Source organism: Mauremys reevesii, linkage group 5 (assembly GCF_016161935.1).
Source record: "Mauremys reevesii isolate NIE-2019 linkage group 5, ASM1616193v1, whole genome shotgun sequence".
Lineage (NCBI taxonomy): Eukaryota > Metazoa > Chordata > Testudines > Geoemydidae > Mauremys > Mauremys reevesii.
This window is the reverse complement of record NC_052627.1, coordinates 83725011-83751039: the sequence shown is the minus strand read 5'-3', so window position 1 is coordinate 83751039 and position 26029 is coordinate 83725011. Positions and strand designations below refer to the sequence as shown.

The following is a 26029-nucleotide window of genomic DNA, read 5'->3' as shown; positions in this document are numbered from 1 at the left end:
GATCTCCCATTATGTAGATATTGTGCTTCATATATCAGGACCAGAAGCTTCAATCCCACATACTCACCCTGATATAGTTTGCTGCAATTCAGGATGAAAAGTAGTTTGCCAAAAATAGTCTCCCTTTTGCTTACACTACACATGCCCCTTGCGTAGTCTTTCAGGGACAAGCCAGGAGAAATTACTGGGGTATGTAGTCTACAACAGACCAACTTAGGCTATAGATTAAAACTAACATTTTTGAACACTTAGCAGTGAGGATGCAGGCATGATAAAGCTTTTGGGTGGGAAATAAGTCAGGTATAGCAAATAGAATTTCTCCCATTAAGTCAGTGACCTAACACCGAGCTCTTAAAATCTAAAGACTAGGTAACCCTGAATTGCTAGTATTATTTCAACATTATATGTAATGTAGTAACATCCAAAGGCTCCAATTGATAATTAAAATCGGTTCTATATTTGTAGTAACTGGCAGTTGTGACCATCTGATGGCTGCTCAGTAGCCAATGTAGAAGGAGTTTCATAGTCAGTTGAGTTCCCTGTGAGCAGATGTTCATATCCCCAATGCCACCGCACCACAACTAACACCCTTGTTGGCAGTTACAGCAGAAATCAATGACTTCACGTAGACTGGGAATGAACTCTCTCACATCCAGGTAACTGCTGAAGCACATTTGAAGGATAACCCAAGGAAGCCCCACCTGAAGTGCTCTCCTGCAGCAGGCCCTGGCATGATGGGCACACCTGCCTCAGTTTCCCTCCTTCAGACTCCCCAGCAATAGTTACTCTTCCAGTGGAAGAGTAAGCTGCAATTGTTAGCCTGCTGGGCAGCTGCTGCACAGGGAACTTAGGGGAGTGGAGAGCTGATGGGGGGCTGCTGGTCCACCCTGGTTCCAAGCCCCCACCAGCTAGCTGCAATGGGCTGCTTTTCCTGCAAGCAGTAAATAAAGCAGGCGGCTGACAAACGACGTTAGAAGGGAGCATTACACAACTTTAAACGAGCATGTTCCCTAATTGATCAACAACATAACGTTAACCGGGACGACTTTAAGTGAGGAGTTACTGTATCATACTTTTGCCTTCAATATCCATCTTGTAAAAGTTCTATAAATGTCTGAACAGAAGGAAAGTTATGACGCAGCTTTGATGCTAACATAGAAATACCCCTCATATGCATATCTTAAATACTGTGGTGCCTTTTTGATTTGAGTCCCATAAAGAGTGCTCTTAGTAGTACTTACATTAACACTGTATTGGTCTTTCAGAGGAATTCAGACTACAGAGAAGTTGCCTAGCAATTTAGGTTTGGGGGGCTTCCCCCTCCTTTTTCTTTTAAACATATCCCCCCTCTTATGTAGTTTCAGTATCTGGAAGCATTTACACAGTGGAAGTTAAATTTCTCTCTCAGTAAAATTACATCAGAGTAAAATGTTAAAACGTGTGTGCCTATTTAGCATTCCAAAAGTAAATATTAATTTGAAATGAAGTCTTTCAGTTGGGGACTTAAAATTTAAGTCATCTGTCTCAAATTTCATTCCTCATTGACTGCTTAGGGATACAAGCACACAGTATCTTTCAGGCAGATGTATCATTTATATGAAATAAATAAATAAAAATAAAATAAACCTCCCCAAAAAACTACCACATAATTGAATGAGCTTCCATAAATGTACTTTAAGAAGTACTTTAGAGCATGCCTCCAGGTTACCATAGTAATTTCTGGCCAACAGAACGAGATTACATTTTTCTTCCACACACCCTATCTTAATAGCACCATATTTCCTGTTCTGATACACCAGAAGTATTCTCCAGGTTACAAACTAACAAGCACTTCTCTCTGGGGATGTCTCCAGAACATTCCATGACCATTATTTTTAATTATTCTCTTCTGAATGTGGTCTAATAGTGACACAATAGAGCCCTCTGAAATGTCTTGCCAAGATGACACAGCACAGCACCCTGTATATTATACAGCCATGGGAGAGATCCTTTCTCCCTTCCTACACGCACATGCTACTTTCAACATTTGTCCTTGCTCCTGGGGGAATTCTGTGCCACTGTGCTCACACAAAATTCATGTTCCCTGCAGATTTTTTTTCTCTCCACAGAAAATGCACTCTGCTGGAGAGGTGCTGCAGTTATGCATTTTGTCCACCAGGAAATGCTATGACACCAGAACTGAGGCATCTGACTCACCAGATATAGCAGTCAGCAGCCAATATGAAGGATGAGAGACTGTGTTCCTCACAGCATCCTGCCCACAGGGCCAGGCAAGGAGGCATGAGGCTATTGGAGGTGGGGAGGGGGGGGGGGGAAGGACAGAGTGGGGCACATGGAGCTGCTGGGGTCAAAGTGGACTGGGATTCAGAAAAGCTAGTGAGTGGGACAGACTGTGGCAGGGCTGAATGGGAGTGGAGGTGCAGGACCACATCAAGGCAGGAGTGTTGAGTGGGGATGCAGGGACAATGGGGGCAGGGACGCATGGGGACAAGGCAGGGATGCATGGGAAAGGGGAGTAAGGGTAGCTGAGTGGAGGTGCAGGGACACACGGGAATGGTGGGGGTGCAGGGACACACATGGACAGGGCAGATGTGACTGACTGAATGGGAGAGGCTAGGGGTCAGCCAGGGTCTGAATAGGGGAAGTTCCCCAACTCCCCAACAATCCTTCCCTGCCCCCGCACATACACACCCACCCACCCAGTTCCATAATTTTCCCACCCACACCCAACAACCCCTCCAGGTTCACACCCAGACTCCTTCCCAACAATTACTTCCCTCTCCCTGAGCTCCTCCATTACCCCAACTCCCCCAAGCCTTTGCATTGCTTCTGAAGGGCACAGGAAATGCATTTCTGAATTGTACTTTAAATGGATTATTACTCAAAGTTCTGTATTAATATACCTAGTAAAGAATCTATGACAAAACACATTTCCTGAATCTTTTTTCTGTCGTTAGACATACTTGTTGACAGGTATTTTGAAATAAATTACAAAAACGATTGAAACTGGTGTGATTATATTGTGTTATTTTGATAAATAAAATATGAAGAATTGTATAGTGTTTTAAAATAGTGTGAGAAGAATTTTAAATATTTTGGCCCAAAATGTTTGGTGTAGAATACCCCCAGGAGTATATCCTTCAGTTTTCAGCACCAGTCAGCAGAGTTTTCACTAGCCTCCAGTGTCTGGGCACTACTCTCCTGAACACCCTCTCCCCCTTCCAGCTCAGTCTTCTCCCCTATCTCTTCCAACTCCCTGTTTGACCAGAGTGATCCCTAAAGGCACACACTGCCAGAAAAAGCTGTGGAATACAAGAAGGAAAATGGTTAAAGGAGGCTGGGGAACATGAACTAGGCCAAACTAGTTTCAGCAACAGCAGATGGGAAGAAATTTGTGCTGCTTGAGCCTCATTAAATCTTCCTCTCTCCCCTCCCCCCCCCACAAATAAAGTGCTGCAGGGGAGCAACTTTGACTCCCTAAACTCCTGTAAGTATCTGACTGCTGTTTTCTAGGACATGCACCACCACCACTATGGTACCTATCACGAACAGTTACTATTACTCTGAAGTTTGTCTAGATACTCATATGCTTCCTCCCCGCCAAGTATCTCTCTGCCTCCCAAGTATTTAAAATTAAATACCAAAACATTACATTTTAATAACTATTAAATATCCATATTCACAAGGGACAAGCCTATCCTCTACTTTATTTTGTGATTCTAAGAAGGATTAGTGTCTGAAAACAAGTTATGACTACTTGTGCCACTACTATACATGAAATGAGATGTATAGCTATTCACGGATTATGTTTCAGATACTGAAATCTGAAGTTTCCTTGCTGTAGTTAGCCTCATGCAACAGTATCAACAAACACATGAAAACTGTATTCTTCTTGTACTCGGTTGAATAACTGAGTCCTCTTTTGTTAAGGAAGGTGTGTAGCTCAGAAACTTTGATAATAGTAATTCTTGGTCCAGAAGGAGAAAGCCACAGATATGTAGTTTGTATACCATGAGTGTGTACCTACACTTAAGAAAAGCAGACAAAGTCTTCTAGACTACCTTGTTCATCAATGAAGCAGCGTAGATTGCAATTGGCATTGCATCTAGGACTAGAACAAGACTGCTTATTTTTCTGCTGGAAACATCCCCCAATTTATCTTCATTATTTTAATTTTAAATATTTGAATTGATTTAGTCTAAAATTAACTTGCTCTTCTTCCAATAGATTAGATCAGGGTGGGCAAACTATGGCTCAGGGCCACATTTGGCCCTCCAGACATTTTAATCTGGCCCTCGAGCTCCTGCCGGGAAGTGGGGTCCGGGGCTTGCCCCACTCTGGCGTTCCAGCTGGGGAGTAGGGCTGCTAGCTTGCCCCACTCTGCATGGCTCCCAGAAGCAGCGGCATGTCCCCCCTACAGCTCCTACACATGGGGCAGCCAGGGGGCTCTCCACACTGCCCCTGCCCCAACCGCTGCCCCTGTAGCTCTAATTGGCCAGGAACCACAGCCAATGGGAGCTGCAGGGATGGTGCCTGCAGACAGGGCAACGTGCAGAGGTGCCTGGCTGCACCTCCTGGTAGGAACCAGAGGGGGGACATGCTGCTGTTTCTGGGAGCTACTTAAGGTAAGCGCTGCCCAGAGCCTTCATCCCTGACCCCCTCCCATGCCCCAACCCTGATCCCCCTCCTGCCCTCCAAACCCCTCAGTCCCAGCCTGGAGCAGGGCCGCCCAGAGGGGGGAGCAAGAGGGGCAATTTGCCCCAGGCCCCGAGCTCCACAGGGGCCCTCCACGAGAGTTTTTCGGGGCCCCTGGAGCGGGGTCCCTCACTCGCTCCGGGGGCCCCCGGAAAACTCTTGCGGGGCCGGGCGCAGGAGCTTCTTCACTCCCAGTCTTCGCCGGCGGGGGGGGGGGGTCCTTCCGCCCCGGAGCGGAAGGACCCCCCGCCGGCGAATTACCGCCGAAGACGGAGCGGGACCCGCCGCCGAAGTTCAGCTCGGTCTTCAGCAGTAATTCAGCGGCGGGGGGCCCTTCCGGGACCCGCCGCCGAAGTGCCCCGAAGACCCGCGGCAGGGGCCCCCCCCTCCGAATTACCGCCGAAGACCGGGCTGTGCTTCGGCGGCAGGTCCCACTCCGGCGGTAATTCGGTGGCGGGGGGCCCCCCGCCGCGGGTCTTCAGGCACTTCGGCGGCGGCGGGTCCCGGAATGGAAGGGCCCCCCGCCGCCGAAGACCCCGGGCCCCCGGAATCCTCTGGGTGGCCCTGGCCTGGAGCACCCTCCTGAACCCCCAACCCCTCAGCACCACCCCAGAGCCCGCACCCTCAGCTGGAGCCCTCTCACAACCCAACCCCCCCCAATTTCATGAGCATCCATGGCCTGCCACACAATTTCCATACCTATATGTGGCCCTTGAGCCAAGAAGTTTGCACACCCCTGGACAAGACAGAGGTTTTAAAATTGGTTTTCTGATATTGGCACTAAATCAAATGGGGGGGGGGAGAAGAAAGGTGCACTAGAGATGCCTGCATGCTTACAGACAAAGTGAAGCAAGACAAAGTTACCTAATAAGTGTGACAATCACAACTCCTGTGTTTTTCTACTTTAAAAAGTCTTCTGTAAAAACCTTAGCTAAGATTTTTCACCAAAATTTAGATTAGAGACCTTTTGTTACAGAATTTCATTAAACAATGGCAATTCAGATGCTCCAGTTTTCCTATTTCCTCCCTAACTGAAATGAGATCTTCCCATTTCCCTAGATTTTACTTTCATAAAAATAATTGAGTGTTCACACAAGTACTTTCTGAACACTTATGACAGTTATCTCAGAAATAGCATGTGATAATGGACAACAACTGGCCCTAGAAGACTGAAAAGGAGTTAAATAAGATGTCTGTTGTAAAGCAGGGTGGAAGATTATTCACAAGCTTAGAGACTCCTGTACTACCAGTGTCAGATGTCACTTGACAAGATGCTGCTACCAATGGAAGATTTATAAATAGCTATGGTAATTAAACACCTTGCACAGATACCAACCAGGTTATTTAAGGTGAATTATTTCTCTTTGTGAATATTCATATTGCTAATTTGAGCAGGAGGCTTAAGATTTTTAGATTTAAAAATACCTTGTACTGTTCTGTATTTCATTAGGGCCACATGCTGTCCATGCAGGGTTCCCAAACACCAGAAGTAATGCATTCATGCTGTGCTTGGCAGAAACTGTGGAGCTCATGAAAGGGTTGCAGACATTCCCATAAAGTGAAATCTAGCAAAAGGAAGGTGCATGCTGGGACCCATGTTGCCAAGGCAACTGCACAGATCCATTGTCCATTTCCCTTCACAAAGCAAGGCTGCAGAACCAAGAAAACAGTTGTAGGATCTTGGCAGGGAAATTCCTCCTAGGACACAGTAGCCCACCGTACACCGAACTTGACTCTTCTAGTGACAGAAGGAAGGAGGAGAATTTGGGCCTGTCTCTTCAGGGTCATCATCTCTATCACGAACCTAAAATGTAAAGCTCTCTTTAAAAAGCATTTCCCTAATATACTTATAAGAATGTCGCTTTTGACACAGTTTCATGTCTCACTAAAAATCAAGATGTATCCCATCTCCTGCTCCCTTCCTCACCACCACTATCCACTAGGCCTGTCTGACCCTAACAGCACCCCAAGGCCAGAGAGCATGTGGCTTCCTAGTACCTAGCCATGAGTTTCAGCTGGCTTGAGAGTATCTCAGTTCATTGGTGTAATGTAATATATCACTAGAAAAAATGACACTGGTTATTAATATTGTAAAATGTATGTATATTAATACTATATATGGAGTTATGGATGTCCTCTGATGTTATGTTTTAAAGTCTGTATTCAAACCACTTAGAAACAGGTCTCTGCAGGTCCTGAATACAAATAAAGTAGGCTTGACAAGTGACAGTGGCACTGCAATTTACACAAGCAGTAAACAGAACCGTCAAAGCTTACAAATTACTTGGGAAGTCACAATGTTTACATCACAAATGAGTCTATACATTTATCTGACAAACTTGGTCAACAGGCAGAGACAATGAAGACATGTTTACATGCAAGGTAAACAAAGCCATCAGGAGATCAAGTGGGGAAAAGATTATCACAATCTCGATGGGGGATGGAAACTGTGTCCCCAAGAATCTTTCCTTCCTCTTGAAGCAAGGTCAATGAACGATATGCTTTTCAACAGTTGACTTGACTATAAGGGAGTGGTGGTGAACCCCTAAGTTATCCATCATTTGGGGAACTAAAGAGGCCAGAGCTCTTGCAACTACAGAAAGATTGGTCCTTCAACCAAAGGGGTTGAAGCGTCTGGAAATCGATTATAGGTGAGAAACCTGCTTAGGGAAAGACAATAACTGGCTGAAATTAGGTTTTAGTCTTGCAAGTGTATTCTTACTTTTGACTGTTGGTAAATCTAACCTTGATTCCTTTTATTTGGCATCACTTAACCTGTTAGTTCTGTTTAATAAACTTGTTTTACTTTTTAACTATAAACCAACCCAGTACTTTGATTAAAATCGAGTGTTTGTGAATTCCAGTAAGGTGGTAAGAGGCTGACGTACTGTTTCTTTAAAGGGAATAGCAAACGTAGTAAGTTTTCTAAGTGTACAGAGGGAAAGGAGGGTGGGTTGTAGAACTGACACATGCAACACATCTCGAAAAACAGTTACAAAAAAGGTTAGTAACAGTTCGAGTGATTGCTCATGTCCATTCCACTGTAAGTGACTCACACGTAGTCCCAACTGGAGGTGGGTTCGGAGTCTATTTTAACAGGGAGTGGAGGACTATTTGTCCACGTTTAGAATCATCTCTAGATTGCCTCTCACTATGCTAAGTCTCAAACATGTGATGTGATGACCAGGTTGCCACTTTGCAAGTGTCTAACAGGGGAACTTTAGACAGAAAGGTTGCTTGGGATCTAGTCGAATGACCCAACACTCTATTCAGTGACATCATACTAACCAAATGGTAACATAGGTGAATACAACTGGATATCCAAGATGATATCCCTTGAGTGGTAACAGGACTGCCCTTCATTCTGTCCACAAAAGCAATGTACAATTGAGTTGAAGACCTGAAAGTTTCAGTCTGTTCCAGATAAAAATGCTAAAGCTCTTCTAACTTCCAGAGTGCAGTCTCCCTTCAGCCTTATTACCATGATACTTTGGGAAGATGGCTTGGTTAATATGAAAAATGGAAACCACCTTCATAAGAAACCTTGGGTGAGAATGAAAGTAGACTGTCTCCAAAAACTGTATATGGAGGATCTGGTACTAGTGCCTTCAACTCCCCCACTTTACTGAATGATGTAATGGCTACTAAAAATGCTATTTTCATCAAAACGTGCAACAGAGAACAGGCTGCTAGAGTTTCAAGGGTGGGAGGGTAGCCACCAGGGTTTGCTAAGACTAGATTCAGGCTCCATGGGGGAAATATAGGGATATGTACCTATGGAAATAGCCTGTCCAAGCTCTTTAAAAATCTTGGCTATTGAGTTGGAAAAATAGAATGGTTATCAGTAGGTAGACGGAATGCCAATATAGCCACTAGGTGTATTCTGATCAAACTGACCTCCAGTCCTTGGTGTTTCAGGGACAGAAGACAGTCCAGCACATGCTCAACAGAAACGAGGACTGAGGAAACCTCTTTCAATCTGGACCAGATGGAAAACCTCTGGTATTTAACTAGGTAAGCAGCACATCCTGAACTTCTCTAAAGCAGGACTCTTCTGCTGATGCTAACCATTAATCCTCCAGTCTGTCAGATGAAGGGTGGAGGAGGTGGTTGAGTGTCTATGAAATCAAGTCTGTGTGAAGCAGGAGTGACAGTGGGGATTGATAGGTAAGTGTAAGAGGTCTGAAAACTAGTAGTTGAAAGGCCATGCCAGGGCAAACAGCATAAAAGATGGGCCTGTCTTTCTTGACCTTGCACAGAACTCAGGCAGAAGAGGGATAGGGAAAGTGTACAGGAAACACTGACAACAATAGCAGAAAAGTATCCATCAATGAACTCAGGCTGTGGCCTGCTCAGAAGCAAAAAACTGTTGACATTTTCTGTTGCGAACAGATCCACTTGAGTTCTCCAGCGTTGGAAAATGGACCTTGCTATGTCTGGGTGAAGGGACCATTTGTGAGGATTGATAAACAGCCTAGTCAGGCAATCAGCCACCACATTCTGAACTCCTGGGAAGTGGGCCACTTTCAAAAGTGAAGTTGCTGATGCAGAAGTTCCAAAGCATAATTGCTTCCTGAAAGAGCAGTGAAGCCTGGGCATCCCTCCATTAGTTTACATAAAATATGTCCGTTGTATTGTCAGTCAGCACCAACACGCCTCTTCCCTTGATGTGAGAAAGGAACACCATGCAAGTTGACAGGATAACTTGCAATTCCCTGATATCTGTGTAGTCTGAGATCTTGGGGAGATCAGAGACCTTGGTCTTGCAGGGGGCCCAAATGAGCCCCTCAAGCCAAGTCCGAGGCATCAGAGACTAATGTAAGGGTCTGTCAAGGTGGGGTAAAGGAAACTCCCTTGCAGACATTGGCTGAATCCATCCACCAATCTAGGAAGAATAAGATCTGTTATGGCTCATGCACTAGCATGTCTCTGTGTTGCCTCCTTGGAGAATATACCGCAGCCAACCAGCCTTGTAGCAGTCAAAATCAACTTGGCATATTGGACTGCACCAGTGCATGCTGCCATGTGTCCCAGTAAAACTAAGGCTTCTACCATGAGAGGTTAAGCTTTCAAGCCTAGAACGATAACTTTGCATTGTCTGAAGCCTCTTCAAATGGGAGCTCCTGGACTCTGCAACCAATGAAGGACCTCATTGTGATGGTGGAGGCCATGTTGCGAGCTGCAGAATCTGCTGCATCCAAACCAGCTTGCAGCACTGTTCTGGCAACCACCTTATCCTCCTTGATTGTGTCTAAAACTGTTTCACATAATCTGGGAACTTGTCTTTGAACTTTTGAACTGTATCCCAGGGTAAAATTATAGTGCCCCTAACTTGCTGGTTTGTAATATGAAGCTGTAACCTGCCTGTGAAAATTCCTTCAAAATAAGTCCAGCATTTTGGCTTTTTTAATGGGGTTCATGCCTGGGGACCCTGTGTCACACTTTCTTTCTCTCTCTCATTGGTTGCCAACACTAGAAGGGAGCTGTGAGGGGGATAATGATAAGGGTTCAAGCACCTCTGAGAGGGGACATAGCACCACATTTCCACCCTTTTTGTTGTAAGTGGCAGGGAAGCAGAGGTCTGCCAAAGAAGCTTGGTGGGTTCTAAAATAGCATAATAGGCAGAGCTATCTTACCCCGGACCACTTATGACAAAACGCCCACAAGACTGTTGGACTTTTCCTGGAGTTCCTCTAGGTGAATATCCAGGGTCAAAGCCAACCACTTCAACAACTTCTGATGTGGCCTGAAACCAACAGGAAATGAGAAAATAGGATCTGCCACAATTGCCTCATCAGGAAAATATGAAAAGGATGCCAATGGTACTGGTGGCTGGTCCAGTCCCTGTTCTCCTCCTGGATGCTTGTGAGAAGGGTACTGAATCTGCTCAGCATCAATGTAGGCATAGGTGTGAACTATGTGGGTGCTCCAGCCCTGAAGCACCCAGGGAAAAAATGAGTGGGTGCTTACCACCCACTGGCAGCCAGCTCCCCCCGCTGATCAACTCCAACACCTCCTGCCCGCCATGGATCAGCTGTTCCATGGTATGCAGGAAGCACTGGTAGGGAGGGAGAGGAGCAGGGATGGGGCATTCTTGGAGGGGACGGAACAGAACTGGGCAGGAAGAGTAGAGAAGAGGCAGGGCAGGGGCAGAGTGGGGACAGGAAGAGGCGGGGTGGGGCCTTGGGTGAAGGGCCCGGGGTGAGGGAGGGTTGAGCACCTCAGAGGAAGTTAGAAGCTGGCCCCTGTGAATGTGGGGATGCTAACTGAGTCAGTGTTCCTGAAGGGCAGGAGATAGCTGGCTGAGATGGATGTGGAGACTCTTGATTGAGTGGGAACCCTCAAGGGTTCCAAAAGGACCACTGTGGGTGGCCTCAGTCCCCAACTGTGCATAGCCCAATGGTCCTTTCTGCAAGCATCTTGTTGATGTTGAGGCTGAAACCAAGGTGGGCAGGTAGTATATTCTTGATGGAAAGAACAACTAGGTTGGGACACCCAGGAGTCCACTTCAGAGTCTGATGAAGAAAAATCCTCTTCTTTCAAACTTGGTAGGGCTGTACCTGTTGGTACCAGTGAAGTAGATTCAGACTATGAAGAAAGAGATCATCTGTGGTTTTCTCTGTGATGGTACAGTCTTAAAATCAGTATACTAACAGCCAAAACTGCTGGACCTGCGCAGTGCAGATGTGAAGCCGGTAATGTTGGTAGATGGGTGCTGGTGCCGGGGAAGACTCCTGAACTGCCCGTGATGGTGATACCAAGAGGTTCAACAACTCTCGTGCAGCCTCAAATGCCTCTGAAGTAGATGATATTGAAAAAGAAGCCTGCAGGACTGGGACATGATGTGATCCCAATGATGGTATTTCAAGAGTCAGCATCAACAGGCCCATATTAGGCTCTGGAGTCAACAACTGCCCCTGCTTAGAAGTACACTCCAGTAAGTGTCCTCTTTGAGTGCACTCAGGTCTTTAGAGGAAATTGACCTCTTCAGCTCCTTTGATGACTGTAGTCTGAGTCTGATTTACAGTGCCTCCTCTTTGGTACCAGTAATGCTGGAGGAGCACTACTGAGGCCTGGTCTACGCTAGGATACTACTTATGGTGTGAAAAATACACCCCTCTCAAGCCATGCAGTTAAGTGGACCTAACCTGCAGTGTAGGCAGCGTTAGATCAACAGGAGAATTTGGTTGGGGAAGTGGAATAGCTACACCAATCGGAGAACCGTGGCACCACTGCAGCATTTTAAACGTTGACAAGCCCTAATTGATGCAGAGGTGATTGGTATCCAGACTGTAGATTGTTCAAGATGCAGCACAGAAAGCCAATTCCAGGAGGAGATATCCAAGTCAGACTGCCCTTTCCTTTTGGAGCAGGGCTTAAAGCCTTTACAGACACTACATCTATCACTTACATGAGCCTTCCCCATGTACTTAAGGTAGCTGGGGTGCGGATTGCTGATAGCATTGCTTAACCACAAGAGTGGCAGGACTCGAAACCTAGAGCATGCAGCATATCTCCTGTACCAGGTCCAGTAGCCAGTTGATGTGGCTCTGGCACCCAAACAAATTTTAAAACTACATTAACCAACCATACAGAAACTAAAAAGGGCACTATTTTCACACTAGACCACAAGACTTGCAGAAGTCCAACAGCTGGTAGGAAAGACCTGAGGAGAGGGTCAGGGGCAGCTCCACCCTTTATGCCTGCTTGCAATATGTGCTTGTGCCACTCTGATGGGTATCACCTAAGGGAACAACCTCTGACAAGTGTGCACATACACACGTACAGTGGAATGGACATGTGGCATCACTCAAAGACTATACAGACTCACACCCCTGCTCACGTTTTCCATATATACATCTTGCAATGATTATGACCACTGGTGTGACATAGGCTTTCATTGGAGACCATTCTTTTGGTGAACCCAGGGGATCCCTGCACCCCTACATTCTCCTTTGCCCTCTGGCAGTTAGCATCAAGAGGTCCTGGGGTCACAATTTAAGTTAGCCTGATAGTGCTAATGTCACCAAATGTGAAAATTCTCTGCATTTGTTTTCATGAATATTTTAAATATGTTTTTTCTTCCATCTAACTATGCACCATACAGGTCTGATCGAAGTAGAATCTAGATCTGCAGGTCAAACTAACAGACCAACCACCATAGGCACCAACTTTTCCCAGCGCCGGTGGGTGCTCAACCCTCCCCTCACCCCCAGCTGCACCCCGACTCCATCCTGATGCACCCTCTCCTGCCGCTACCCCGCCCCCCCATTCCAACCCCTTCCCCAAAGTCCCCGCCCCAACTCCGCCTCCTCCTTGCCCCTATTGGACTCCTTCCCTAAATCCCCACCCTCGCCTCTTCCCTGAATGTGCCACATTCACCTTCCTCCCGGCACTTGCTGCCATGAAACAGCTGTTTTGCGGCAGCAAGCGCTAGGAGCTAGGGTGAGAAGCGGGGACACTACACACTCAGGGGAAGAGGTGGAGGTGAACTGGGGCAGGGGGGACAGGGCGGGGAGCTTGGCTGCTGGTGGCTGCAGAGCACCCACCAATTTTTCCCCATGGGTTCTCCAGCCCCGGAGAGCCTATGCTGACCACTCCATCCATCTAATCAATCATAGTGCTGACACTGCAGTATCTCCTCTAGTAGCCTCATACATGCTGAATTGAAAAGATGTAGCACAGAACCCCATAGAACCACACCTGAAACTGTTCTGAGGGCACTGGTCTTTAACAGTTGACCCAATATGACTTTCACAACAGAGAAATGAATAGAACTAATGAAATAAGATTCCTTCCATCTCAGCTACAGGTAATAAGTATGAACAAAACTTCCGTCATCTATCAAAGGTAACTGGACTAAATCAGAATGGACATCTGACTTCTGTGAACCACTAACTGGAAATCAGCCAGGTTGATTACACCAGTCTCCAAAGCATAAGCCAGGTTGATTTTCTTTACCTCTTCCAAAAGAGTCCAACTTGCAAATCTGTTGCCTTTCCACGGTCTTCTTAGGTCACCTTACCCCAAAGTGGCAGCTATACAGCGTGGTATTTGTTGAAGGTCCATGTGAACACATTGAGCTTTGGCACCTTGTCTACCCATAGAGGCATTAAAAGGTAGACTATGAAACCAATACCCTCCCCGCCCCCTGATGGTTTTCAGTGATGAGGGATAGGTGTTCTTTTGCAGGTTGTGAATTAAAACCTCTGTACCTAATGAATGACACTGGTCTACAACACCAGTGATTCTTGCACTTATGTGACATGGATCTGTAACAAAAGTAATGGCTCATATGGTCCCATTTCATTCAGTAACAGCCCCACAGTACTACAAGTGGAGAAGACACTATGCAGCAAGATTTTGACTGATTCAAGTCAAATTTAACCTACTTCAGTCAACAAGTAACCTGACAACTCTCTTCCTCTACCAGTATTACACGTTTCAAAATGCAAGGGCTTGTGTGCCTACAAAGTTCAAATTGCTAACAGTACAGTACAAAACAATGAACCAATTCATCATAGTCTTGAAATCAAGCTACAAGTACCGAAACTATCATGGTCCAGCACTGAAGCTAAATGGCATCACTTTCCTCAAAGAATTATTGCTTTGTGCTGTAGAAAGTTAAAATTAAAACGAGCAGTTTGGTAATAGAAATGCTTTGTTTTCCTAATACCACAAGTCATCTGCCCTTTGATACCAGGCTCACTTGTACATATTTCACCATTGGCATGAGAAAGGCTTGAATTTGAAAATTTTAAAAGCCTTTATTTAAAAGCCATTAAGATTGCTAAGTGGTATGGTTACCTCTTTGTTACAAAACCCAAATGCTAGAAAGCAAGGAAACAGTTATATAATAAATCTTATATTGCTTAAACACATATATATTGTTCGTATCAAGGAAACAAAATGCATTTTGGTGCACACAATAACCCTAATTAGAATCCCCAGATTACTGGAGCTTTATGTATTTTTCTTTTCCTGATTTTAGCACCTAAGTTACTCTTTTAGGAAGTAGAGTGCAAAATATCAGTTTTATTAATTTTTTTACTTTGATGTCAAAGAAGGCTTCAGGTACACTTCATAGATAATTAAAAATACACCCCAACTAAGAGCCACAGTAACAAACCAACCACGTACCACATACAAAAAGGGGCCGCATATATAAGTTTCCCCATCTCTGCTCTCTCAAAACTCCACTTCTTCCTCCCCAGACATAAAAACCCCACAGCCTCAGCTAAACAACCAACTACGCAAGGCTTACATTCGAGGCTGACCAATGTGTGTCATTATCCTATGCATAATTGCATTCTTTACAAAATGTATCTTGAAATTATGGGTGTATATTTGTTGAAGGTCATAATTAAGGTTCTTGTGATAAGAAAAATGAATTTTTTTTTACTTTTATTTACACAGTAAGTCATACTTGATTAAGAACTACCGCCTTGCTGTAGTGGCTATTTTCTTTTAAATATTTCATGTTTCCTTATGCAAGTAAAACAAAACATTTTTTTAAATTTGGCACATCACCATATTGCCAAGGTAAAGGTCTGAGTGCTGCTGATAATTAATTGTGGCTCTTCATCTCATTCAATGCACAATGGAGAAGTGTACATCACGTCTGAAGTCAAGTTAGCCAGACGTATGACAGCTTTGCTTTATTCCAATATTGATGAAGTACTAAAAATCATGACCCATTAAGTGACAGACTAGAACCCACTGTCATTTGTTCCATAGCCAGCATCCAAAACTAGACCTTCCTGCTAAGCAACTGAACATCTCTCTGCTTTAGTTACCTCATCTGAAAAAAAATCAGCTAGTAATGCACTTGGTGCTTTTTTCTATAGCCTTTTAATCATTTTACACAGATGAGCATTATCCCCCAACTTACTAGTGTAAGTAAGTGTAGGAATTTGAGCAGATTTATGAGAGTGTCAAATGGTCTATATAATCCTTTCGCAGGTTAAACTCTTCCTCGGTGACCTCATCTTCAACAGGCCTGGGCACATTCTCCCACTGCCAAAATGGGAGTGGCACTCAAAGTGGGCAGGAATAGCAAGAAGAGTAATTTGGCAAATCCTGGCGTTTCCTTTCAGTTTTCAGAAGTTCAAGGGGAAACTCAGTACTTCAACTTATGGGGGAGAAGAGAGAAACAAAAGTCAGCCTTAAAATGGGAAGGTGGCTCTAATCTTAAAGTATTATGGAAAGGGGTCAGCTCCTCTCCATAAAAAGCCACAGCTGTCAATGGAAATGGTCATGAACTTATAACTCCAACCACTTGAGGATAAATCTATAGGTGACAGCTAATGAAATCTTCCTTTAGCTCAGGTTCTTTTAGCTGAAACCAACCAATTAAGGACTATATTTAGATGTAGTGCCCAATTTGGGGCTCATTGAAGTCTGTGGCCAAAAACGTCCATTGACTAATAGGAATAAGCTTGGGTCCAAAACTCTCCACTACAAAAAACTTCCCTTTTCTACAACCTAGTCTCTTCAAATTATGCCAGTGCATGAGATGGGACTATATTGAAAGTCTGAAGAGGTAGTTTACAAGCTGTTGGAGCTAGGAGGAGACAGACAAAAACAAAAGTTTCAAATAATTCTTTGAAGAGATGGAACAAAACCTGACAGTTTTCAGAAACACTCCTTTACTGCCATAGTAAATATGGCAATTTAATCTAAACACGTTTAACAAGCCAAATTTATGAAAGATGCAAAATAGGGTTTATAATGAACAGCTGTTACAATCATAACTATGGGAAAGTTACTAGCTCTCCACAACACTATGCAAAGCTTTCAATTCAGTTTACCGCGATTAAACCTCAAGCTTAAATGGGGCATTCATGTCAATCATCGAATTCTTAAATAGTACAATGAAAGATCAGGTATTTTATATAAAATAACTGATTAAGTCATTTCATGTTTAGGCAGCTTGTTAGGAAATCAGGTTGGGTCACCTCTAGCAGTCAGGCAGAGATTCCTCCCCTCCCCCGCCTCATGTATTCTGGGTTTTTCTGAAGGGTCAGAGTTGGCCATAGCTGGAGATGGGACATTGGATGGCATAGCCCAGTGCTCTGAGCACTCTCTCAGCTGCTTGGCTGGCTGGCTCTTGTTCATATACTCAGGGTCTAACTGATCGCCCCATGTAGGGGGGGGAAGTGAGGAAGAAGTTTACCAACAATCTCATCTGGGGGCAATCTTGAAGTTTTTCCCCCCTTCCTCTGCAGCATGGAGCGCAGGTCTGATTGAGAGATACCCAATTCTCTGCCACTGCAGGGCTTCACACATTGGTCCCCCACCCTATTCTCTGCCTGCAGCACAGCAGTCTCCTGTGGGCTGTAATATTTTGGTCGAATTTTGATTTAGTGTGCAAGTGCTGTTGGTGGCCTGAGATACAGAGAAGATCATACTAGATGATGGGGTGGTTCCTGCTGACCTTAAACTGACTAAGCACAGACTTAAAAAGTAATTTGAAGGTATGGATGGAAGTTAAAATAGGCAGGATAAAAAACATTAAGTTTAGTAGATAACAGCATCAAGTTGCAGTGTCCATTTCATTCAAGCATTTGGGATTGAAATTAAAGGACTGGTGGTTCTGTATGGTTGCCAAAACAGATTATCAGAACTGGCAGTTATCTATAGTGCTGAGAAGATTTCACCATAAGAGTTATCCTGGTGCTTTTTTGTCATTACAGAATAGAATATATGATACTAGTCTTAAGAATAACTAGTATTCGTTTCCATAGGATTTTTACCCAATACAGAAGTGAGCTTTAGCTCACGAAAGCTCATGCTGAAATAAATTTGTTAGTCTCTAAGGTGCCACAAGTACTCCTGTTTTTTTTGCAAATATGGCTGAGACACTCTGAAACAGATGCGTATGACAATAATTTGGAATATGCTATACTAACTTTTGAATTCAAATAAGTATGTCATACTGATTACACTGAAGATTTTGCTCTATAGTTACTGCTAGAGTGGTATTCCTTGTCTTGTGAAATGAAGATTTATCATTACGTACAGGTTGCATCATTTCTGCTATATTAAACTAAATCGGTCTCTGGTAGGCTTTTGGATTAGTTAGTTTCTTGTAGCAGTTTCAGAGGCATTTTTGATAGCTCCTTGCTACTGTATCAAATGACTTTGCAGTCATTTGACTATCCTGTGTTTTAGTTATTTCTAAAACAAACAGTACTATAGGAAAGTTGATTTTAAAAAATATTCAGATTAGGCAACAATTTCAAGGTATGAGCCTTCTGGAGATTGTGTGTTATTGTGCTTTGAAGGGACTGCTTTGTTACCCTTAATAATTTGATAGATTCCCACATCACATGGACCACAACACTTGATGAGTGGTCTTAAAAACTAAGTTGTACAAACAAATGGTATATGCCTAATTAAAAAGATCCTAGGTCTATACTGATTTGTTTGCTTATTTTAGAGTTTGAGGGGGAAAGGCTTCGGGGGTTGCAATGGTCTGAAATTCTTGTCATGATAGGACTGCATTGGCTGTCTTGATATGAGAAGTCATGTTTCCAGGTCAATTAATCAGGCACGTACCATTTATCTCTCTCTTTTTTTTAAGCAAGCCAAAAGCAGGATACTAAGATTTTGTTTTGTGAAGACTTGCAAGACTCAAAGTATATGAATAATAAAAGGAACTGTGTAGTTTTACCCACAATCCTTCAAAAATTATAGCACTGCAAACCACTGTAGTTTTGCTCTCAGGTACCATAATTAGGTCCTTCTGTCAAATTTACTGCTTTATATGTTTCTGTAAAAAAGGAAGGAGAATATATGTATGGTCCAAGACGGTCTTTCTCCAACATTCTTAAGGTGACAGAGACCCAGAGATGCTGATCTAATCTGTCACACCAATCATGCATGAAGAGCATTAAGTATTTAAGATCACTTCTATTCACTGTTTTGGTAAACATGTTCTTAAACATGTAATATAGAAAATACATTTCCCTCTTCACTGATGAAAATATCAAAAGGATTATTCACATTTAACTCCTCCTCACTTACACATGCCGATTAAGACTTTTTTTTGCAATTTAAGATTGAGTAAGCTAACAATTGGACATATTAAAATAAGAATGTCTGAGGGAGAGAACTCAAGGATGTTTTAAAAGGTCACACTACGCATGTAGACTTCAGATTTCACATTATCTCTAAGTTTTCTACAGTAGGTATACATACTATCAAAAGAACAATGGCTTGCTGAGAGACTTTCACAAAATGAGGATAAAAATACAGCATTACAAATTTGTGAATAAGTTCTGATACCATTCCTCATGACAGAAGTTAAATCCTATTTTCCCAGAGGTTCTGAATCTGATCTGTGAACTGCTGGTGGTCTGTGAAGACATGGCATATCAACTGGTACTGTCTCCTTTATTTTCAATCTGCCAAATTATATTAAATATTACTTTATTACTACAGCTGTATAAGCAATTAGCATAGCTGTCACAAGAATGTTGCACTTATTAAAGGGAAGGAAAGCCATCTATGCAATTGCAACTGGGAAGGGTCCATGATAATCTCTATTAAAACAGAGTCCACTATGAAAATATAGTGCAATCACCTGGGCATGCTGTGAGACCCAAGGAGGAACCTAATTTTTTTTTAATGCAATCAAATCACTGCATTAGGAGACATACTTGCTGATGCTGCAGCAGTATAAATATGCTTATTCCCAACTTTCTGAAAAAATCAGTGTTATGCATAGAATGATCATGTGCATGAATTTTATTATGCTGTCACCCTTATTTCAGGGTAAGTGGCCCACACAAACTGTTTCTGCTCTCAAGTTGCATAAAAACATAATTGTCAATATATTATGCTGTGTTAACAGTGGTAAAGTGCTGCTGAATGTATATACTACTACCACCCAGTATTGACTGTGAACTAGTTTAATACATATTTAGCACTGGTCACCCTTTCTGCTGGTGCAGTTATATGCTCTGCTGTTTGTTTAGAAGCACTGATGTGACAAGAGATGAGAAAAGTGAGAAGCATGGTCTAGCTGAACTTTGACTACCATTCCAAGGGCTGTGGGTCATACCTGAAAGCATGAAAGATAGACAGACAGAACCTCTTTATAGGGATGTTTGTTTAACTAGGACATGTGGCTAGCAATATATTTCATGTACTGTATTCAATAGTTTTTATGAACAGGAATATCTGGAGGCAGATTTTATTCAGATGTCCACTTAATGCTAACAATTAATTAAAGATTATTTTTAAGACTGCAATATGATACTGGAAATTTAAATTGATTACAACTGTATACAACTATAGATTCACTGGGTATATTCAAGGCCCTTTATTTTTGTTTAATGTTTCCTGGGAATTTATTGGCATTTATTAAAAAGAAACTAGTGAAAATCAGTGCAAAAATAACTCAGTTATTTGCGTAAATACTAGGGTTAATATTGGGGGCAGGAAGACAGAAAAAAGCAACAAATGTGTATTTAAAGTAAAATCAGTTTACTGCTTTTTTCCCCCATGAACTCTACATTAACAGTATGCACACCTGCATTTGCACATGTGTAAGAATATCTTACACTACATTGCCTTACTTTAAGGGACAGCCTTACATTTACACTTAGCCTAATTTATTAATATAAACATCTAATGTAATCTATTGGATTTTCTTGTCCACAAGAAAGAATCCCAAAATTCAGGTTAAAAAAAAATCAGTAAAAGCAAATACCTTTTGTAAAACCCAGGAAGTTTCCGGCGGGCGGGGGGGGGGGGGGTAAGGTGGGAGAGGAGAGAAGTAAAAACCACCAACAAAAGAGCTTAGGTATATTTTACTATGTTAAAATATACAAATTCAGGTAACCAATAAAGAATAAGTTTAAGATTGACCGATTTCTTGCATTATTGCTATACCTATACTTCCGGAGACATGCTGCCTGTGAAGACACCAGATTGTAACATTCAGATACGTGGAACAGATATGGAAATTTATCCATTAAGAGTTTTGCAACATCAAGTTACATTAAAGTTATCTTGTGATTTACATTACACACATGAAAGTCTGCTTGGAGATTTTATGTTGCATTCAACCTCCTAACTCATTTTAACATTAAGTGGGAGCTGAGAGAGACAGACATTAACTTTCCAAGAGATGGATAGAGGAGGAAAAAGAGGCCATGATAAAATGTAAGCAGACATAGGAAATGCCAGGAGATATGAGAAAACAGTGACTAGTAGAGCTAAATGGCCTGTCAAGGAGACCCAGAGATTCCACGAGATGTTAGAAGAGATGAATGGTGGCCAAGAGAGAAAGGAGATGCCTGGGAGGCAAAACTAGACACAGGCAGCTGCACAAACATATATTTGGGGGGAAGGGGGAGGGAAGATAGGTCAGACAAAAAGTGGGGGTGGGAGAAGATTTATTTATTTAAACTTTCCCCTGGCTAATATAGACCCCATATATAGCAATTGTTCCACAAAAGGAATTTCACATAAAAAAAATCAACAGCATCCATAATCATTTATATATTGTATATTTACTAGATAAAAACATGTGACTTATTGCTTAGGAGACAATTCACTGATGATAAATCAGATTGCATTTCTTTAAGAAAATTTTCAAGTATTTTTGCTACAATATATTGTAGCTAGTCATAACAAATGAAAACACCTGTATTTCCAATCACATTGATATTAGGGCTAAAATTAAAAAGGATTTTCTTTAAGCATGAAATTTACTCTCCCTACTTACAAACCATGAAATATCTAAAATATTTTTATATATAACAGGGATATCAAGATACATTGTAGTCAGGCAAAATTACATAACTCTCAAGAAAAAGCTACACAATGTGATTATGTACTCTTTCCCCCCCCCTTTAAGAGGCGGAGAAGGGAAAATATCACAGTAATTATTTTTTTGTTATGAGTAAATACAGAGACACTAATAGTGATCAATTTCCAGATTCTATTTCAGAATCTGGAGAAACATGTCAATTCCAATTCTGAATTCCATAATCAAATAGAATACATGTTTTCTAGATGAGCAGTTCAAACACACACACACACACACACACACACACACGAAAAATCCAATATCAAACTGTCCACTTTTATAAACTAGGACTTGATTTCTATAAAAGCTTTAGGTTTCTATGAAAAATGAAATGTTTCATGCCCAGAATATATTTTAATTAACAGGCAGCTCCAGAGGTAAACAAGATGTCCCCCAGGCACACACTAAGTACAGGGTTTAAAAACACAAACCTGTATGAAATATAACTGTGCTTTTCCTATACCCAGAAGGAAGTCGAAGGTTTCGGAGCAGTCCCTTTGCAGTCAGTCGCACATGCATGTTGGATAAGGAAAATTTCGGGGACCATAACATGTCTTCAGAGCAATTGGAAGACAAACAAGAAAGAAACAGCCTCCAAATACTGTGTCATACTATATATTTAAATTCACCACTGATTGAGGCCAAGCTATACTTGGCAAGGAAAACAAGACTAGAAAGCAAATATTCCTCATTCCTTCACTGTCATTCCATATTCACAGACAAAATAAGAACGTGAGAAAGCGTATATCCACAATGCAAATGCTGCTGGCAGCCTCTCTCCCCACCAGATGTTGCAGAAACAAAGCTTGTCCTCAGAATAAAACCTTCTCTTAGTGATTCAGAAGACCAGCAGCCTCTGAATTACATCACACTGTTCATGCTTAATCTGTTACCCGACTCAGTGGGAATGAAGACCTAGCAGGAGTAGGAGGGAAAAGTGGGTGGTCTCCAAGCTGAATATCACCCAATAATGTCACAGATCATGTAATTGTACTTCAGAGACTGTTAAGGAAAAAATTACTTTAATATTCCTGAAGGCATATTTTAGTTCTCCTCCCCACTCAATATAATCAAGACTTGTTTCATCTCATCTAATTCTGATTCCATTCTGACCATTTTCTAATTGACTTGAATTTATCCCAACAACTTGATTTAATTATGTTTCATGTTTTCTAACATACATCAATCCTTACAAGTCCACATAAAATAATGCTATTCTGTACAAACAGTTTAATATTTAGAAAGCTCTTAAGTATCATTCAGTTTTGTGGCCTGGCACTGCAAATTTCAGTGTACTGGGATAAGATCAAGGGAGTACTAATCTTAATTTAGTATATGACAGGCTCTGGACTTCAACAAGAAACCTGTATTTCTAGATTCGGCTGTAATCTGATAACTGATTGATTCGAACAGTACTGTAAACCACCATTATGCAAGTCCTTGCACAACATGCTGACATAGTATGTATTTAAATAACTCAAAAGGTTTATATTTTTCCACTCATTTATGATGCAAGTTATTAAATCATTCTACCTTTAAGTAGAAAGAAATGCCGTCAGATTTGTAGGACCGTAACATAGCCAAACAGGAATTTTTTTTTTTTTTTTTAAATCTGGAGTTGAAAGCTAGAAAGCAAAGAACAGTAGTCCAACAGGATTTACTAGGAAATCAGGATAATAGTAACAAAACAAAAAATAAAACATGCTTTTTTGTGTCTAAAATTTAACAGGCAATTTCTCACAAGCAGTTTTCAGCATCCTCAGCCCACATGGCTGAGGGATGCACCTTTCACAGAATTCCAAGAGCAATGGCCTCTTTGTCTCTTAAGAGATGGATGCCAAAATAGCTTTATGCTTCTCCTTGTATTTCTGAAAACTCACTGTTTTGTCCCCAGAGTCAGGATGACTCATTACTGTTCTCTTCCTGTTGACTGTATGTAAATAGGGCTTCCATTTCTTAATTTACATTAGAGACAGGGAGATGTTTTTTTCCCCCCCCAGTCAGGTGGAATGGTAACTAACAACTGTTTTTCTTGTTTGATCAGAGACTTTAAAAGCACAGTATCTGTAAGTGTCCATAATTCCTCATATATAGTGTTAATCCATATATTTCACAGTTATATTAATCAGCAAAAGACATTGCTTGATATACTTTTATAGTACAATAACATTGTACTTGTTATTGTACTATTACAATAACATTGTACAATCAGTTGATTCAACTGTTTATTCTTTAGGGGTTCAACATCCCTGTTCTCCTTTTGGGGTGTTTTGGACCCTGTCCGTTTCCTTTTGCAACAGCACATTTTTATATGAACATGAATTCTAAAAATGAATGCTGCTCAATACTAGATTTACACTGGTCACCTTTCACTTGCAAGGAACACAAACGGATATGGCATTTTGTGACAAGAACATGCACAGTCTACACCCAAGGATACCCATGAGGATTACTGAGCAGCCCTCTGCTATCCAGTGAAGGATAAGGAGCAAAATATAGCAGGACACAGGATCAGAAAAAAGTACAGGACACAGCAGATGGTAAAAACAAAGAGGATGAAACCAAAACCAGAGAAGAGGTGCAAAGAAAGTATGTAAGAACAAAGAAACCTTTAAAATGGAACAGGGCTGCTGACTTGAGGTGGACAGTAGAAATACCAGCAAGTCTTGCTTCTGTTTTTCCTGGGTAGAGTAGCTGGTTATTAGAGACTCAGGGTACGTCTACACTACGGGACTATTCCGAATTTGCATAAACTGGTTTTGTAAAACAGATTGTATAAAATCGAGTGCGCGCGGCCACACTAAACACATTAATTCGGTGGTGTGCGTCCACGGTCCGAGGCTAGCATCGACTTCTGGAGCGTTGCACTGTGGGTAGCTATTCCGTAGCTATCCCATAGGTCCCGCAGCCTCCCCCGCCCCTTGGAATTTCCGGGTTGAGATCCCAGTGCCTGATGGGGCAAAAATCATTGTCGCGGGTGGTTCTGGGTAAATGTCGTCAGTCACTCCTTCCTCTGGGAAAGCAACGGCAGACAAGCATTTCGCACCTTTTTTCCCTGGATTGCCCTGGCAGATGCCATAGCATGGCAATCATGGAGCCTGTTTCGCCTTTTGTGACTGTCACCGTGTGTGTACTAGATGCCGCTGACAGAGGCGATTCAGCAGCGCTACACAGCAGCATGCTTTTGCTTTTGCATGACAGCAGAGATGGTTATCAGCCATACTGCACCATCTACCAATCCATAAATTGGTAAAAAGATGAGCATGGCTACCAGTCGTTTTGCACCATTTGCTGCTGTCATAAGTGCCCCTGGCTGCTCTTAGCCAGGGGCGCAAAAGCCAAAATTGGGAATGACTCCCAGAGTCAATCCCTCCTTTTTGGTATCTAAAAATAGAATCTGTCCTGCCTAGAATATGGGCAAGTGTACTAGAGAACCACTGTATCAGAGAGCACAGCTGCTCTGTGTCAGATCCTGCAGAAATTATGAGCTGTATGCTATTCACAGGGGGTGCTCCTGCAACAACCCCACCTGTTGATTCCGTTCTTCCCCCAGCCTTCCTGGGCTACTGTAGCATTGTCCCCCCACTTGTGTGATTAAGTAATAAAGAATGCAGGAATAAGACACACTGACTTGTTCGTGAGAAATGAGTGGAAGGCAGCCTCCAGCTGCTATGATAGTCCAGACAGGACAGTAAGGAGTGTGGAGCAGAGGAGCCCAGCATCCCTCTGCTAGTCCAGGGCAATTGAATCTTTTTTACACATGAAGGGTGGGGGCTGACAGAGCTCAGCCCCTGTTGCTATGACGACGATGGTTATCAGCCATACTGTACCATCTACCAGGAAAAATTAGGGCCAGGCACCCTTGATAGACCTCACCGATGCTAGTCTGCATGGTTACCAGTCCTTTTGCACTGCCCCATGTGCCAATAGGCTGATGACAAGGACGGATACCAGTCGTATTGCACCATCAGCCACCCATGGCGGGGGGGAGCAAGGATGTTGGTGTTGAGTGCTGCAGCATCGGGTCTATCTGCAGCATTCAGTAAAGATAGGGTGACATGTTAAAGAGTCAAGAGAGGATTGTTTTCCCTTTCACTTCTGGGGGGGTGGGGGGGGTGGGTTAATTTCCAAGCTATGCCCTGACCCACCGCGGACACTGTGTTTGACCCTAGAAGCATTTGGAGCTCAGTCAAAAATGCAAATACTTTTCAGAGACTGCAGGAACTGTGGGATAGCTTGAGTCCTCCAGTCCATGAGCGTCCATTTGATTCTTGGGCTTTCCATTACGTTTGTCACGCAGCAGTGCGCTGAGCCCCTGCTATGGCGTCTGTCTGGAGATTTTTTAAAAATGATTTTGAATTTAGTCTTCCGTAACGGTGCGCTGATAGAACAGATTTGCCTGCCCTTACAGCGATCACATCCGCATGGTCCATGCGGGAGCTCTTTCTTTATTTTGATTTTTAACTGCATCGCCACACGTGCTGATCTGAGCTCCACGCTAGGCAAACAGGA

General features: G+C 42.8%; 1 protein-coding gene and 1 long non-coding RNA gene across 12 annotated transcripts in view; one reads left to right on the top strand and one right to left on the bottom strand.

Annotated features, from left to right (window-relative positions):
* Positions 1–26029, top strand: part of LOC120406073 — a 209173-nt gene that overhangs the window by 42161 nt on the left and 140983 nt on the right. For 4 of the 5 annotated variants that reach the window (XR_005599065.1, XR_005599068.1, XR_005599069.1 and 1 more), the window contains exon 3: positions 8614–8709. This is a non-coding gene — a long non-coding RNA (uncharacterized LOC120406073). Of the gene's footprint in view, positions 1–8613; positions 8710–21984; positions 22365–26029 lie in introns of those variants that run through there. The other variant, XR_005599066.1, reaches the window with a different exon arrangement.
* MTUS1 (microtubule associated scaffold protein 1) overlaps positions 1–26029 on the bottom strand; it is a 195804-nt gene that overhangs the window by 81826 nt on the left and 87949 nt on the right. Inside the window, exon 1 of one of the 7 annotated variants that reach the window (XM_039540308.1) lies at positions 21949–22084. The exons of the other annotated variants lie outside the window; for them this stretch is intronic. Coding sequence (XP_039396242.1) covers positions 21949–22069 — 121 coding nt within the window. The 5' untranslated portion in view covers positions 22070–22084. Of the gene's footprint in view, positions 1–21948; positions 22085–26029 lie in introns of those variants that run through there. 7 annotated transcript variants of the gene reach the window in all.